At 41.3% G+C, this 15,143-nt stretch overlaps 1 protein-coding gene across 1 annotated transcript in view; it reads right to left on the bottom strand.

Annotated features, from left to right (window-relative positions):
- ERBB4 (erb-b2 receptor tyrosine kinase 4) overlaps positions 1-15,143 on the bottom strand; it is a 547,664-nt gene that overhangs the window by 254,797 nt on the left and 277,724 nt on the right. The window contains exon 3 of the mRNA XM_033064273.1: positions 1,991-2,177. Within this exon, the coding sequence (XP_032920164.1) occupies positions 1,991-2,177 (187 nt within the window). The remainder of the gene's footprint in view (positions 1-1,990; positions 2,178-15,143) is intronic.

Genomic DNA, 15,143 nt, shown 5'->3' with positions numbered 1-15,143 from the left:
GCATGATGGTCTCAGTAAAGAAAATTGTCAAAAATACAACTAGAGGAAAAGAGCCTAATCAGAGTCACCCAAAAGTGGTTTATTTTGTAAAATATTTCAGGCCTTCTTTTCCCTCCTGTTTTTTAAACCCTTGCTGTACAGGCAGGTGAGGCTGAACAGGAACTGTAAGCACTCGTGCTACTCTGAATACTGATAGATAAAAAAAGCAGAGAGGGAAGGGTGCTTCTGAACTAAATGTAGTTCAGAAGGCTCCCACTTCTCCATACTGAGGTTCAATCTCCACAGCCAGCTCAGGTTGGTGATTTTCAGTCAATTTTCAGCCACTAGCAGATAGAAGGCCACATCAAAATTACGATTTTAGGATAGAAATTACCATAGTTGATAGAGGAACCAGGTATAAATAAAATACTTCCAGTAAATTCCCGAAGAAAAGCCACTTCCTGTTCTTTATTAAGTTACAGTCCATTGATATTTAGCAAGTTTTAATCTCCCAAACCACTGACTCTGGATCCTCAGATGGAGGAAATTAATTGTTGATCTACCCCACAGCACGATCCAGCCCTAGATTTACAGGTAAACATGAAGCTGTGTACTTTGCTTACATTTTTGGCTAAAAAAAAAAAGCACTTTTCTCACTATATGGAATGCACTATTTTTGCTTAGAAAAGGGAGTTCTAAAATTAAACAAACCAAAGATGCAGAGGCACAGGGGATGCTAAAGCTAAGGTAACTTGGCAGAAAATACCCAGCACCTGAAGGAACAGGTGTGCAGTAATCAAGGATCACAAGGAAACCAACACGCTCGTGATACCAACACACAGAGAAAAGTTCACACACTCTTTCAACAACTGTTCTTGTTTCAAATATGCTCTTGCCATGACTCTCATGGGCAGCCTTTGCTCATTATGGAGAGAAGTACAGTAATTTCACGATTATAAGCTGCACCTGATTATAAGACGCACGTCTGGGTGTCAGCAACTATCTTGGGTTACAGTACAGAGTGTGATAAAAGGTATCTATTTTATCACCATCTGTTGAGGGTGGGGGCAGTGATCCTTATCTCTGTTGAAGATATTCTGCTAATGGGCCATCCATTGAAACCAGGCAGGGCATTGTTCTTTATCTTTTCACAACCCATCCTTCCTCCAGCCAGTCATTTTCTGCTAGTGGCCATTGAGTCCCACTGTGGGACTGATAAAATTACTGCATCCCATCGGGAGTTGCTCCAGCCAGGGGAAAGAGCCCAACATTTCTCACCAAGATAAAAACAGAGGTTTTGGGACACTAAGGGAGCCCCTTTCTCCACTGGACTCCAGAGGAAAACCGGATTTCTCCACATCACCACTGGACCTCCGGAGGGAAACTGCACCTTGTACAGGAGCACTGCTCCAACTGAGCCACATCTGTCACTGCAGGAGGATGCAGCCACCATGGAATGGGACTGCTACCAACACCCTGCCTGATGGGGTGTCAGGCTGTACTCTGACTTTGTCAGGGTTTGGAGTTTGTTTCTTTGTAGTACTGTATTTCTATTTCAATTTCCCTAGTAAAGAACTGTTATTCCTAATTCCCATATTTTTGCCTGAAAGCCCCTTGATTTCAAAATTGTAATAATTTGGAGGGAGGGGGTTTACATTCTCCATTTCAAAGAGAAGCTCCTGCCTTTCTCAGCAGACACCTGTCCTCCAAACTAGAACAGCAACTTTTTGTTCTTTGTCCATATATAAGCCGCACCTGATTATAAGCTGCACTTTGGGTTCGGACCAAAATTTTAGTCAAAATGGTGTGGTTTATAATCATGAAATTACTGTACTTTTGTGAACCAAAAAAAGGATATACCAACAAACCCCTCAGAGAACACACAACTGCCAGGCTCTGGTGGTGCCTCACTCTCCTGCAGAACGCAAGTGACCTAGGGCATGGGGGAAATGTTCAACAAGCTCATTTTTTTCCTTGCAATGAATCCCCCACACTTCCAAGTTTCACTTACCCGTCAGGTTCCTCAAGCCAAGTTCCCTGAGCCCAAAGTTCCCATCCTTCCTGTAGTTAAGGAATATGGCCAGAGCGTATCGCTCCTCGTAGAGCTTGGTCCCGCGGACGATGCGCAGGTTCTCCAGGGGCAGGTATTCAAACTGGTTCAAAGCCACCAGCACGTAGCCTGTGACTTCTCGGATAGACTGAAAGGTAGAAATGAAACAAACACATCAGCCATGGTCTGTGTTGAATTGTCCTGAATTTCCTAGACAGTGGAAGCTGTTACACAAGACAAAAAAATGTAAACACCAAGAAAACAAATTCTGTTTCAGTGTAATGATTTCAGGCACATTCCTGTACTGGAAATAGTGGTTAAAAAGTGAAAAAGGAAGAAAACAAAGAGGGAACCGTTTTTATCAGTTTATTGAAACTTGAAAAGAAATTCATTGTAAGGGTATTAAGGATTCACAAAAGGATGATTTTGCACAACTCACAGCAGAGACCAGGTCAAAGGCCTCTGCAGTACATGAACAGAATCCACTGGGGCAATGCCACAGTTCAGGTGAGATAGTCTGTCTGCAGTAACTGTGTGTTGTACAGTATATTTCAGGGTGGGACATAACATGGAAAACACCTCTGGAAGAGCTCACCATCAAACAGGAACAGATGGGAGAGAGGGGCACACTTTGGAATATGAAATAAAGATAACACACATATCTATTAACACCCATTTTGTAAACTTTCAAATGGAACTGATCAGTGAACATTTGCAAAGATGCATTTCCAAGTCTCCTGTGTTAGTGCTGGAACCATCCACACTCATATATCCCTGTCCTCAATCAAAACTGCTATCCAAACCCTTAACAAAATGATTGCTGCACCTTTGAGTTGGCTGAAATCTTCGCTGGCTTTAGATGAACTGCTCAATAACCCTCCTGCTCATATTCTGGAATTGACTGTCTGGGCTGGAAAGGGAAAAAAAAACACCCCAAAACCCAGTAACTAGAAAAACTTTTTCAAAGTCCAAAAGATTAACAGAACTAAGATGTTTTATGGCAAAAAGAAAACAAAAAACAAACAAAAAAACCCAGAATACCCAAAACCAGAGAAACATGCTCCCTTAGAAAATAAAGTTCATTCTAAGGAATTGAAAGAAATAGCCTAGAAATACACAAATGCCTTTGAAAAATGTCATTTCAACACTCACAACGACCCCACCACTCTCAGCTGGATTTGGCAAAGGCTGAAGGATGCTCCTGGAAACAGAATCTCCATGTTGGAGAGGGTCTCCTGAATCTGTTTCTCCAAGCTCACCTAACCCTACGCCTGCAACCACCGTACATTGATGTGTTTGTGTGTGTGCATATTTTAACAGCTAGAAATTGATACCACTACTTGTGTGCTTAAGTGGCTGCACATACTTCTCCCTTCCCTTTGGCAAAGTCAATACCTTAAACAAAACACTAAAAGAAAAATTCTGCTCAGAGTAACGTGCCCAGACTACAACCAACATGACGGGGACTCCAGTCGATACTGTAATAAAAACAACCCGACAAGTAACAGCAGGCAGAGAATTCAATGTGTCGTGTGTGTATCATTAATAAAGAAAGGCAGCAATGGATCTGCAGCACCAAGGACAGGATCTTGCTCTGCTGTTTCAGCACTTTGCCATGTTTCACATTTAAGTGTGCACAAGCCTTTTAATTAGGCTTATAAAAGCCTGCAAGGCTATTAATAAGTGTGGCAGTGTTTATCAGGAATGATTTCTAGGCCACAAAATCTAGGTACTAGCTGTCCTTCTGAAGTCAAGTATTTGCACTCAGCTGAAGCTGCTGAAAAAGCTGTGGAGCCATTTCCAGACTTGCCTGGCATCTAAACCAAGCCCAGTGTCCTGACAGGACTCTGATGAGAGCCCAGTGAGTGGAGGTGGGTTGAGAAGCACGGTTCAGTAGCTAAGTATTAAATGCAGAGCTGCATTACACCCTGGGACACTGATTCCATTATAATCAGAAGCTTTACAGCACTTCCGTGATAGCTCTTTGCCTTCAGACATTTGAGCTTAGCCACTTTGGTCAGGAATTTGCTTTATATCATGTGCAAAATTTTCTTTAAGCTGGCTTTTTTAGCATCTCCTCAGAATCCAGGAAATACTTAAATTACATTCATGGCTTCAGTTTCTCCACTGATATTCTAGGGATACTGTGATTGCTCTAATTAATTTAAATGGATGTTTAACTTGGAATTGAGTGGAAAAAATTAAAAGCAGTTCCAAAATTGCATCTGAACAGGTCCTCCCTGCCAATTGTTGTCACTTATAACCACATTTTCTATTTTTAGGGTATGTCTCACTGCCAAACAGCAATTCCACCTGAAAGGGCTGCAATTCAGCACTGAACTGAAATGCCACACACACACACACACACACAGAAAGAGAGCAGCAAATCTTCATTCCAAACTTGGGGAAAAAAAAGCCAAAAAAAATCCCAAACAAAACAGAACAATAGCCCACCAGAGAAAATGACAAAGTTCTGTTGCTGATAATTGTGAACTGCCTCATAAGCCCTGCACTTTGTTTGGCTTAACCAACTGAAATGACAAATTATGGCAAGTATTTTGACAAACCAGAAGGTTCTTTGCACCATGGCTTCCACCATATTGCAATACACATTTATTTGCTGGAGACACTACCATGTTCATGCTTGCAAAACAAAATTATGGAAATAAACCCAAAAGGGTTTCTCATTTCCTAGGAAACAACCACCTGACCCATGAAATCTAGTCGTCTGATATATTATGAGAGGGTTTCATTTTGGGTTTAAATGAAAAATGCAGAACAATAACCTGCTTTGCAGGATGGTTTCTAACTGGTTTCTGGTTTGCAGGGTGTTTTATGACTGGTCCATCTTGAAAAAATGCACTGGGAATGCAGAAGGCATCTCAAGTTTCAGCACTCTTGGCCAGCACCGTCACTCTGCCAGGCACTGCAAGTTTTAATTTGACTCTGGCTGAAAATGGACACCTGCCCACTTGGAGCTCACTGCCAGCCCTGCTGGAGTCACTGCGAAGATGCCTGTTGGCTTCCATACTGACTCACAAATCCTCATGCCAGAGGGGACCAGCAGCCAGATCTCCTCCCTCTGCTCCTCAGGCCAAGGTCAGGCATGACTGGGACCTCTCATCCCCTGAATCCAAGGCAGGACACTTTCCTGGGCAGGTATCCTGGACTCAGGCATCCTGATGCTTCCATCTGTGTTCCAAGAGGGAGGAGTAGCTCTCAACAGTGAGTGCCATCTCCCAGTCTGATTCTCCTGCTAGGGCTTGCAGGCACTTGCAAAAACACATTTCCCATGAGTCTGTCCCTCAGGAAATACAAAAAGGAAACTGAGCCTGTTGAGCATCAGCCCCTGGGTAAGGACAAGTTTCCAGCAGAAACAAAAGGAGTGTGGGGGGAAAAATTATCAATCCTTGACATAGCTAATGCCTCACGAACTGCTTAGAAACCACACCAAACCCAGGGTTCTGATATAGTTACCAGGAAAAAAGCCCTTTATCTCCATTTTCAGACAGGAGATACAAAAGCACTTGTACTCCACAGTTTGCTGTCCCTGTGCCCAGCAGTGTCCTGCAATCCAGGAACAGCCAAGTCACTCTACAAACCTGTTTCCTAACAGCCCCAACATAGCTATTTGTTTGGTTTTTAAACCTAAAAATAGCTACCCTAAGATAAGAACAGAGCCAGTGAAGGTGCTGCCCTCCCCTGGGGGTCCACCCCAAGATGGGCAGCCCTGCAGAGGGTGAGGAAGAAACTCAAAATGACACCAAAAGCAAAAGAGCTCTTTCTGGAGGTTCTTTTTCAGGTGATGAACTGTAAAAATGAGCTCTAGACAGCCCATTCCCTTAATTACAACTAATATTAGCTGAGCACAGATGAAGCACTTGAAGCTCCCAACAGCAAAACCAGAATTATCCTGTCAGCTGGGAGTAAATGAGAGTAAAATTGTGCCCTGGCATCTTAAATCGTCCTTTGGTTCGAATCAAGTGAATCTGAGTGAAGCAGAGCAAAATAACAGCGAAAGCTTCATCATTCCGCTCAGAAAAACAGATCAATGAACGATTAGGGAAGCTGATGTTTCTTATAAACACTACCAAGGCTTCTTAACATCCATCAGGAAGGCTGGGCTGTGGCAGAGGCACCGAGGAGAACTCTATTGTGGGGTTTATTTCAGCTGCAGACACATTTATCCAGTCACTGAACCTGATCTAGTAATGTCCCCGCTGCCTCAGCTGATCAGACATAGAGTCAAAGCAGCAAACACTTGCACAGGGGTCAGCTCACACTTGTGGCACCACTGACAATTAATTCTCTTTTAGGGCGTTTTCCTTTTTTCCATAAAAATTAAGAACATTTTGATCCACTTTGATCTCACTTGAAAGCACCAGTAAACACAAGCACAGGAGGGGAGGATCACCTGAAGAACAAGTGTACTTAATACTGACATACTTGAACAGAGTATCTCACATTTTGCTTTTTTATCAATTAAAAAGTATGCATTTCTATCTGGTGAGAACTGCCCGACATCCAACTGGCCCAATTTTGAGGAAACAAATTTTTATTACCAGGAAAACACCCACAATACAGTAAAGTCAACACCTGCCTAACTTTAAATAAGTTCAAAAATTCAGTCAGGCATATTTGTGAGCATGCTGGTAACCATCAATTAATTTTCTTCCTTTTTACCCATGCAATGCAACACACCTGTCACTGTCACAATTTTAAAAATAATGTTTCTTGAATAACCATAAAGTAGTCTCTAAGCAGCCACATAACTTGCAATTCTAACTCTGGGAGAAACAATAACAACGAAAATGTGGAAACAGCAATTTATGGAACTCAATTAGCTGTTCCATGCATTGCTCATCGAGGTTATGAATTTCTAACGACACGAGAAGCTGAGATTTTTCAAAGCAGTTCAGGTATTTATGGGATGCAGCTTTGCTAGCTTCTCTCAAAGCCCCATCTGTACCATGAGAAGTAGGAGGCACACACTGACATTTCTCCTGTTTGAGAGGACAATTAGAAACTATGTCAGAGCTAGCATGGCATGCATGTGAGGAATTTTGTCCCACTACAAGCTCATGTATTGTCTCCTTCCACACTGTGCATCCTTTAATTACATCAACACTTGTGATGTTAAGCCCTCCTGAGCACCTGTGGTTTTCCAGGTACTTTATAGAAGCTTCAGTAAAAATCCCTTAAGTTTGAGCACACTGATCAATACCAGAACACAGCTTGTAGAAAACATGTTCTAGTGCCTGTGTATTCTAACTAGAGCTGCCTTGGCAGCTGCAGAAAGATTACTGTCCACAGCACTAAAGATGCAGTTTCTATTCAAATTGGTTAATAAAGAAAGAGTATTTTCTAGTAGTCTTTCAATTTGCATTAGGGTGTATTAACCACAAAGGAAGGGCTTGGATTTAATTTTGTTAAGAGCTGTACCTACACTGCTGTGTGCTGCAGAATCAAACTGTGATTCAGTTATTTATGACAGTTGGTAGGAACTTTAACTCATCCTCTTTCCCTCGCAGGCATCTGGAATTCTTTGGTAACATGCTTACAAAACATCCTGAGCAGCAGATCAGTGACCTGAACACAGCACTCGATTCCCTCAGCTCTAAAGTAGCAGTCACTCAGATGCATCTTTTTCTTAAGGCCACTGGAAATTTGTAAGGATTTTGCTACATAATTTACAGAAGCCACCTTGGGAGTTGTTGAACTGAAAGCTCTGTTTTCTGAATGGCTGGTCTTGATACCGCATTATTCCAGGAGTGGGACTTTTCATACATTAACATAGGAGGATTAGCTGTGCAGTTATTTATTTACTGAACCTGATGTAGGAAACACACTGTTACTTATCTGAGCTAAGTTTGGCTGTCTGAGCTAATATACATTACAGTATGGTCTAAGAGGTCTTGGAAGAAAAACAAATACTAGTCTAGAAATGTTTAAATTGCAGAACAATGTCCAAATCTGGCATTTGGAAAGAAAGGTGATTGGTAAAAACACGATCAGCCTTTAAAATATGTATCTTGACTCATTTTTAAAGTACTGATGAGGAAAAAATGGAGACTTGAAAAACAAAATAAAATATTAAAAATATTGTGGGAATGGGAACATTAAGTATAAATAGGTAAATAACAGGACCAAAACCCCAACCATCTTTCTTTCAAATTTTGAAATATAGTTTCTAATGAGATACCCAAGTATTCTGCTTGCTTAATAATTCTCCAACTTCAACTCAGTCAGTTTGCTCAATGTGTCTCTGCCCACTGTTCAGTTGAAAATATCATCTGAACAGAGAAACTGAGCAGGGTTACATCAGTATCTGAGACTCTTCCCAATATTTCCAGTCTAAAACATAATTCCTCTGTTTGTTTATCTGCTTAGAAGTGTCTGCTTAGAACTTTGAGGTGCCCAGGCTTGCTGGGAGCACACAATAAATCCTAAGATATTTGTGTTGAGCAACATGACCTAGACAAAGCCTGCACTCTGTAACAACCCCATCTTCACAGCTAACATCTGTCTGTCCTGAGGAACACTGGGGAACACACATGTTTAGCCAGTCAGGAAGACTTTTTTACAGTAAGACCCTATTACCTGATTGGCCTACAAGGTATTTGCAGCGTGGTTTCCAGAAGAGTTTATTGTATCATCTCCCAAGGGAAAGCTTAGTCCTAAATGAGATTGAAAAGACTACAATGAGAGCATTATGCTGTTACAAAATGCTTTACCACTCAGGCTGCTCACTAGTAGCTGCATTTTGCAGACACTCAAACCACATCAGCTTATAGCTGCCCAGTTACAGAATTTCCAACAGCACAGATTGATCCTTTTGCTTTCTCTGATTTTGGGAGCTTCAAATCCAGTAAATCATAGCTTCTTTCCAGGCAACATAAAATTGCACAAACTGCTATTTCATAAACTAAATAATATCGACACTGTGGCAGGATTTTTAGGAAAGTAATAATCATGCGCAAAGATAGCTTATTTTATCAATTTCCCTCAGAGAGCCACAGGCCCTGAGAAGCTGAGTGCATTTGAGGGTCTTGGGACACTTTCACTGAAAAAGCCAACGTGAGGGCTGCCTTGTCAAGTCTTCGTGGTCACATTTCCACTGGCTGCACTGCCACAGGCATCCTGAGATGTCAGTGGGCTGAGCTTAGGTGGTGTATTTATTTTGGCAGGACAAGGCATCCTGTACCAAAGAAGAAAAGAGTGTTGAATTCCTCACTGTGCCCTCAGTTTTTGCTTGTGTCTAAGCTGAACTAAGCTGCTTACTTGGTTCTCTGGCTCATGAGACTGGTTGGAGCACCACTGGGAGCCATCTATCCATTCCCAGGGGAAGAAAATGGAAGAAAGGGAGAAGGAGGTGGATGAATGCTCACAGTCTCTCCCAGCTCAGAAGCACTCCTGGCTTCTCCAGCTTACAAGCTGAGGCAGCCTGTGGCTGAAGAAGAACAAAATCCAACGTGCGCAAGAAGCAGAAATGAAGAAGGATGCCTTCCCCATGATGGGTTTGCAAGGTTCAAGTGTCTGATCAGAAGTCAGATGAAGAACATCCATGACAAATGCAGTGCAAGCTCTAACAGGGTGTCCACAACTGCATGCCATGGTAAGCAAGGAGCCTGTGAAGATCCCAGGGATGTTTTGTGGTCATTTAATGGAACAAGGGACTTTTATTTCTTCATCTGATATATGGTGAGTGACAGGCTTTGTACATCACATATTGTGATTGCTTTTTTTCCTGCTACACAGCCAGGCTAGTTGGTATGAAAATCTATAGTTAGACAAATTAAATGCATTTATTAACGTTTTTTTCAGTCTCTACTGTGGAAGCAACAGGAGCTCTTGGCTCTCACAATTCCCTCTCTTTGGAATAATGCAGAATGAATAAAACATCCCAGAGATGTGGTACAGAGGTGGAGCTGAACAACAGGACTTTTCTATTTTTTCTATTTAAACTGCAGGTGAAGGTGCCCCACCACGCCTGCAAGCAAAAGGCTGCTTCTATTTCTAGACACAGGAACTGACTACACGTAGTGAAAATGTGTTAACCTTGCCAAATTTCAGCTCAACATTCTCAGTCTGCATTTTTGCAAGAAGCAAATAGCTGGCTGTCCAATCCTGGAAAAGCAGTTTGCTTATTTTTGGAGAGCTTTGCTTCCCTTTTCCAAGAAAATAAGTTTCCTAAAAACTCACTTTCAGTTTGTCTCATATGTGCAACATCCACTTCTTAATGAGTATTTTTAAAGCACTTCCTGGGAGGAATCGATTTTATTGGTGCTCTAGGACATTTTTGAACACTGGAATTAGTGAATATTGAAGTTGTTAACTGTTTGTCTGGTTTCACTGAAGAGGAGAATCTTCATCCAGATATTGGATTTTAGCAGCTCTTATTTCTAACTGAGCATTTATAAATACAACATCTGAGCTCAACATCACACCTAGCTATTGAAACTATTTCAGCCTCTTTAACTCTAATCTTTTCAAGAACAGAAACCCTGAAGAGATTCATTAATCGCTGGCTTTTGATTAGTTTTATTTCCATTTAGATAAAAAGTGAAGAGGCTTCTTGTTACTAAAGCTGTGTTTTTGTTTTGTTTATCTGGAAGCTGGAGAATAATAGTTACTCAGGTTTTAATAGATTGTTAAAATCTCCTTCAAGGATAATTTCGTAATTTATACGATGTGAGCAATTAGTAAATGATCTTATTTTTCAAATTCAGGGGTATACTTTAAGACAGAAACAAAAACTCCACTTTTTGAGGTTTGCAGGGTGCCACCAACCAGGGAAACAGCCATTAATCTGCAGTGACTGCTCTAACCCTAAAATAAGATTTTCCTCTACATTAATTCCACTACTTTTCTTCAAGAGGGCACACTAAAAACCTTCTTCCACTCATTACATTTTCTGTGTGGTTTCTTAACCATGCCAAATGCACAGTCTTAGAGGAAACAGGAACTTTTAAAATCATGTCCAGAATGACCAGACATCTTAAATGTACCATTATTACCACATGCAATTATTGCAGGAATGGACAAATGGTGGCTCCCTAAAGGTGCAAAAACACCTTTTTTAAATTACCGGTGATTTTATGGAGGGGGGTGTTGGAAAAGTTATAGAGAAAATTATTTCTCTCTTTTCAAGATCCAAGAGCAGAAAAAGACATTTGGTCGTGACATAAAAAAATCTAAAAAGGTTAAAAATTAAGACTTTTGGAGAAAAGGTAATTTTATGAAAGGAAAAAAATGAGGTACAGGGCAAGAGATAAGAGAAGAGAGAGGAAAAGCTCATGATCAGGAGTGGGGAAGAGCAGATCCAGACACCCATCATTCTGGCACTATCTAATTTCTGAGTGCCTGAGTTTGCAATTTTACTGCTTATTTTTATACCATTTTGTTCTTTTTTAGGGGAAGCATAGCAGGAAAAGTGTAATACTCTGTACAAGATATAATTTCTTTCAGTACTCATCACCAGCTAATGACTGGACAAGCAATCTTTTGCCAATAACTTTAATTAGAGGAAACCTCTATATTTAAAAATGTTCCTTAATGTGCTGAACCTCGCACAATAGCTTGTTGAAGGAAAAAAAGCAGAGTGGTTATTGTCATAGCTAAGGATGGAAGAAAGGCTCAGTCATTAAAGTCATCACAGAAACAATGTTATTAACTACACAGGAATAATCTCAAGGGAGTTCTGCACTGACTGACAGTGATGAAATAATGCAGAAGCTAAAAACCAGGGCATCTCTCCTCACCTGTTTTCATTAATACCCTTATTACCTTTCCCTGAAAGACAGCTTTTCAGGAGCCCTTATTGTGCTTAATATTAAATCAAATTAAGCCTGCCATATTGTCAGTTATGTCTTCTGAACCCCAAAAGAGAGTGCTCACCAGTGAGCTCACCAGGAGCAGTCCAGTGGCCAGTCAGGGACAGCAGAAAAAAAAATAAATGCGAGAGAGAGAGAGAGAAAATGGAGTGTTCAAGGACCCAAATACATCAAAGGGCCAGCAGTGGTATTTCATTGATATTAACTACTTTACAGTCTGTAAACTCTGCAGAAAGTACCAGCTGCTGTGAGCCAGGACCATCAAAGGTCAGATTATCATGAAATCATTACAGGAGAGGCTGTTTTTAGTTAGCATATAATTGCTAAACCTAAGCACACTCCACAGAACCAATAGGAAAATGAATTATTTAAATACTCTTTTTTTAAACAAATAGTATTACCATTTTAATTACATCAGTATTAATTTAACTCTAAAAGGTGCCTGAGGAGTTTGCAGAATTAGGTTTTACATCTTTGGAGTTTTCAGGAATTTCAGAATTTCTGCACAACACAGGTGTGTGAGTTTAGCTATATATGGCTTTTTACATATTTACAGATACACATACATGCTTTTTAAAGTTTGTGTGTTGCATTCCTGTAGAATTTCTTGTCTTCGGACTTTTTGGTTGTCTAAAAATGCAGTCCTTAGTAGTTTCCTCACTGCATGCTGCTGTGAGATAAGGGGGAAATCCTGGCTCAAATGACAGGTTTTTCTCAGCTCTCATTCTCCCAGCACCCAGCCTGGCTTGAAAGCTCAATTGGCAGCTACAGCACCAGGTTTAAGTTGCAGGCATTTCTAGCTCCAAATGACTTTTCTTTTTTCCCAATTCTCTTCTACTTGTAGCTACCCAGTGCTTTTGAGAGGCAGATGGAAGATCAGAAGATAGAAGGCCATGGGTGTTTTACGGCTGGAGATGCAGCATCCAGTCTGGGTTCAGCATCAGCTCCCTGTGTCCACACACTTCCTAAAGTCCCACACACTTCCAGACTGTGCAGTTCTTCCCACACTGCTCCATGGCCTACTCACCCAATTATTTTTCTCCTCCCTCTTTCTCACCTGGTGCCAGACAAAAGACAACACTTGGACTATGACCACCTCATTATTTATTTCCAGCTACCCTGAATTTCAGTAACTTCCCTGCATGGTCCCACAGGTTGCTTGCCCTCCCTCCCAACCCACGAGATACACCAAACACACTTTTCAAGCCCCAAAAACATCTTCCTAAATGAATAAATAAATTCGTTTTTCTTAATTCAGCAATTTCATTTGCTGAATAAATTAGTTTTGTGAATATTAAATTGGACAGTGTAGATTCTGATCCTTTGAAGTCAATAAGCATAATTTTCTAGGCTTTAAACCAGGCAGGGTATGCCCAAAAAATTATTTGGTCTTACAAAAACCTCCCAGAAGTATTTACAAGGCATCTCAAACCCAGACTTTTCTGTCCCTTAAACCCATGGTGCAACAGACTTGTTCAGTGCAGAGCACACCAAACAAGCTTCAGTATTTGGAAGAGTTTGGATATGCAACTATATAATTCTGCTTCAAATTCTGTGTGTGACCTGGCACACCCTGTGCTCTGGCAGTTCTGAGGGTTGGAGCAGGAGTGGCTCATGTTTAGCTCTGAGACTCACAGATGCAGGAAGTTATTTACAGTATTTTTCCTAATGGGTTTCCATGGATGACTAACCTTTAAGCTGAATTCTTTAGCATCCTACTTTGCCAATGCCTGTTACAGTACTTTTCTATCCCTACTTGACCCTGCCAGTCCATGAATATTTGATACTAAATTAAAGCATTACAAACCAAGAGATAAATTCTACCCGGGGTGCAGCCCTCACAGAGCTTAATTACATTTGGTGGTGTGAATGTTAAAGACCTGACACTGCAAGAGCTTTGGACTGTGGCTTCTGTTGAACCAGAGGAAGGAAGGGAACTGTCACCTGCCCAAGCCTTTTCAAAAGCCAAGGGGGCTCATTTTACTTGGTATTTATGTATGTGCTGCCACTATCCTTTACCTCGAGCTATTCCCAGGTATTAGCAGCAATTAATAGACCATTTAAGCTTTTGTTCTGTACACAAAAAGCCATGCTCAGCTCTTCTTTTTCCTCCTCCTTCATACTCTGTTCCCCTTCCACCAGCCCAGTAGTTCACCTCTCTGCTTTGCTGATCCCCAAGAGAGGATTTAGCAAATTTTCCTTTGCCTTCAGAAAACTGCCTGCCTTCTTCACCTCTCTCGTGCATTTAGGCTGTAAGCTTTCCAGAAAAGGGAAAGGTCTGTGTCACACAATGCCCTTACACTGTGTAATGGAATTCTTAACTGAAATGAAGTTGAAAAGTCAAGAGGAAAACACAAATTATCAGTACTTACAGAGAAACAGCCGTGATCTTTGCAAGCCAGTGCTAAGAGCTTAGTGAAAAGAGCTGAAAGTTGCTGCTCCATAGAAGCATTACTTTCAAATTAAGTCATTAAAAGAGAGCTGATGGTAAGGTCTGCACATCCTGTGCTACACATCCCAGCAATCCTGCCATTTCCAGGCAAGGTTCATTGCCTGTCTGTGTTTTCCTTGCCAGCAGATCACATTTGGCTTGCACTGAGCCAAAGTTAGTGTCTCACCAGCACCTACTATCAGAAGGCACTCCTCTGTCTAAAGAGATCACTGCGACCCTGGCACTCCAATGCTTCCCCTTGCCAGAATATCAGTCAGAATGGAACAACGGTTACATGGAACCCCAAAAATCCCAAAGGCTGTGTTCACAGCAAACTCCAGGGAACAAAGAATTGGCTCTTGACCCAGCTTTGGCTCTAAGGCATAATACTTGATCGAGAAATTTCACTATCAGAGCCTTTGCCACTCTCCCCACAAGTATGAGCCTGGAGATCCAGGTGTGAGACGAGGATCTGGAAGGCACTGGAGGCTCAGCCTCATGTCTCTTCACATGTTGGTGTTTCCAATAGCAAGGCAAACTGCATTTTCCTTTCCTGTTGTAGTCAAAGTTAACTCACAGGACCCCTACAAATTAAATCAAATTAAAGTGTCCTTTGCTTTGGCTGTTCTTGATGAGATCCATAACTAAAGCTGAATCCATTAAACCAGACAGAACTCCAACTATTTCAGTATCGCTCACCAGTGGCCATAAAGTCAGGGGAGACACCTGAGGCCAAATTCACCTAATTGTTCACAAGAAATCCTTATGTTTAATCACAGGCTGTTTCACAGGAACTCCCAATAGTTTTAATTAATTATCTTCATGCTATATCCTTTCATGGAACTGGAAT

Source organism: Catharus ustulatus, chromosome 7, assembly GCF_009819885.2.
Source record: "Catharus ustulatus isolate bCatUst1 chromosome 7, bCatUst1.pri.v2, whole genome shotgun sequence".
NCBI classification, from domain to species: Eukaryota; Metazoa; Chordata; class Aves; order Passeriformes; family Turdidae; genus Catharus; species Catharus ustulatus.
This window is presented reverse-complemented; position numbering and strand designations above follow the sequence as displayed.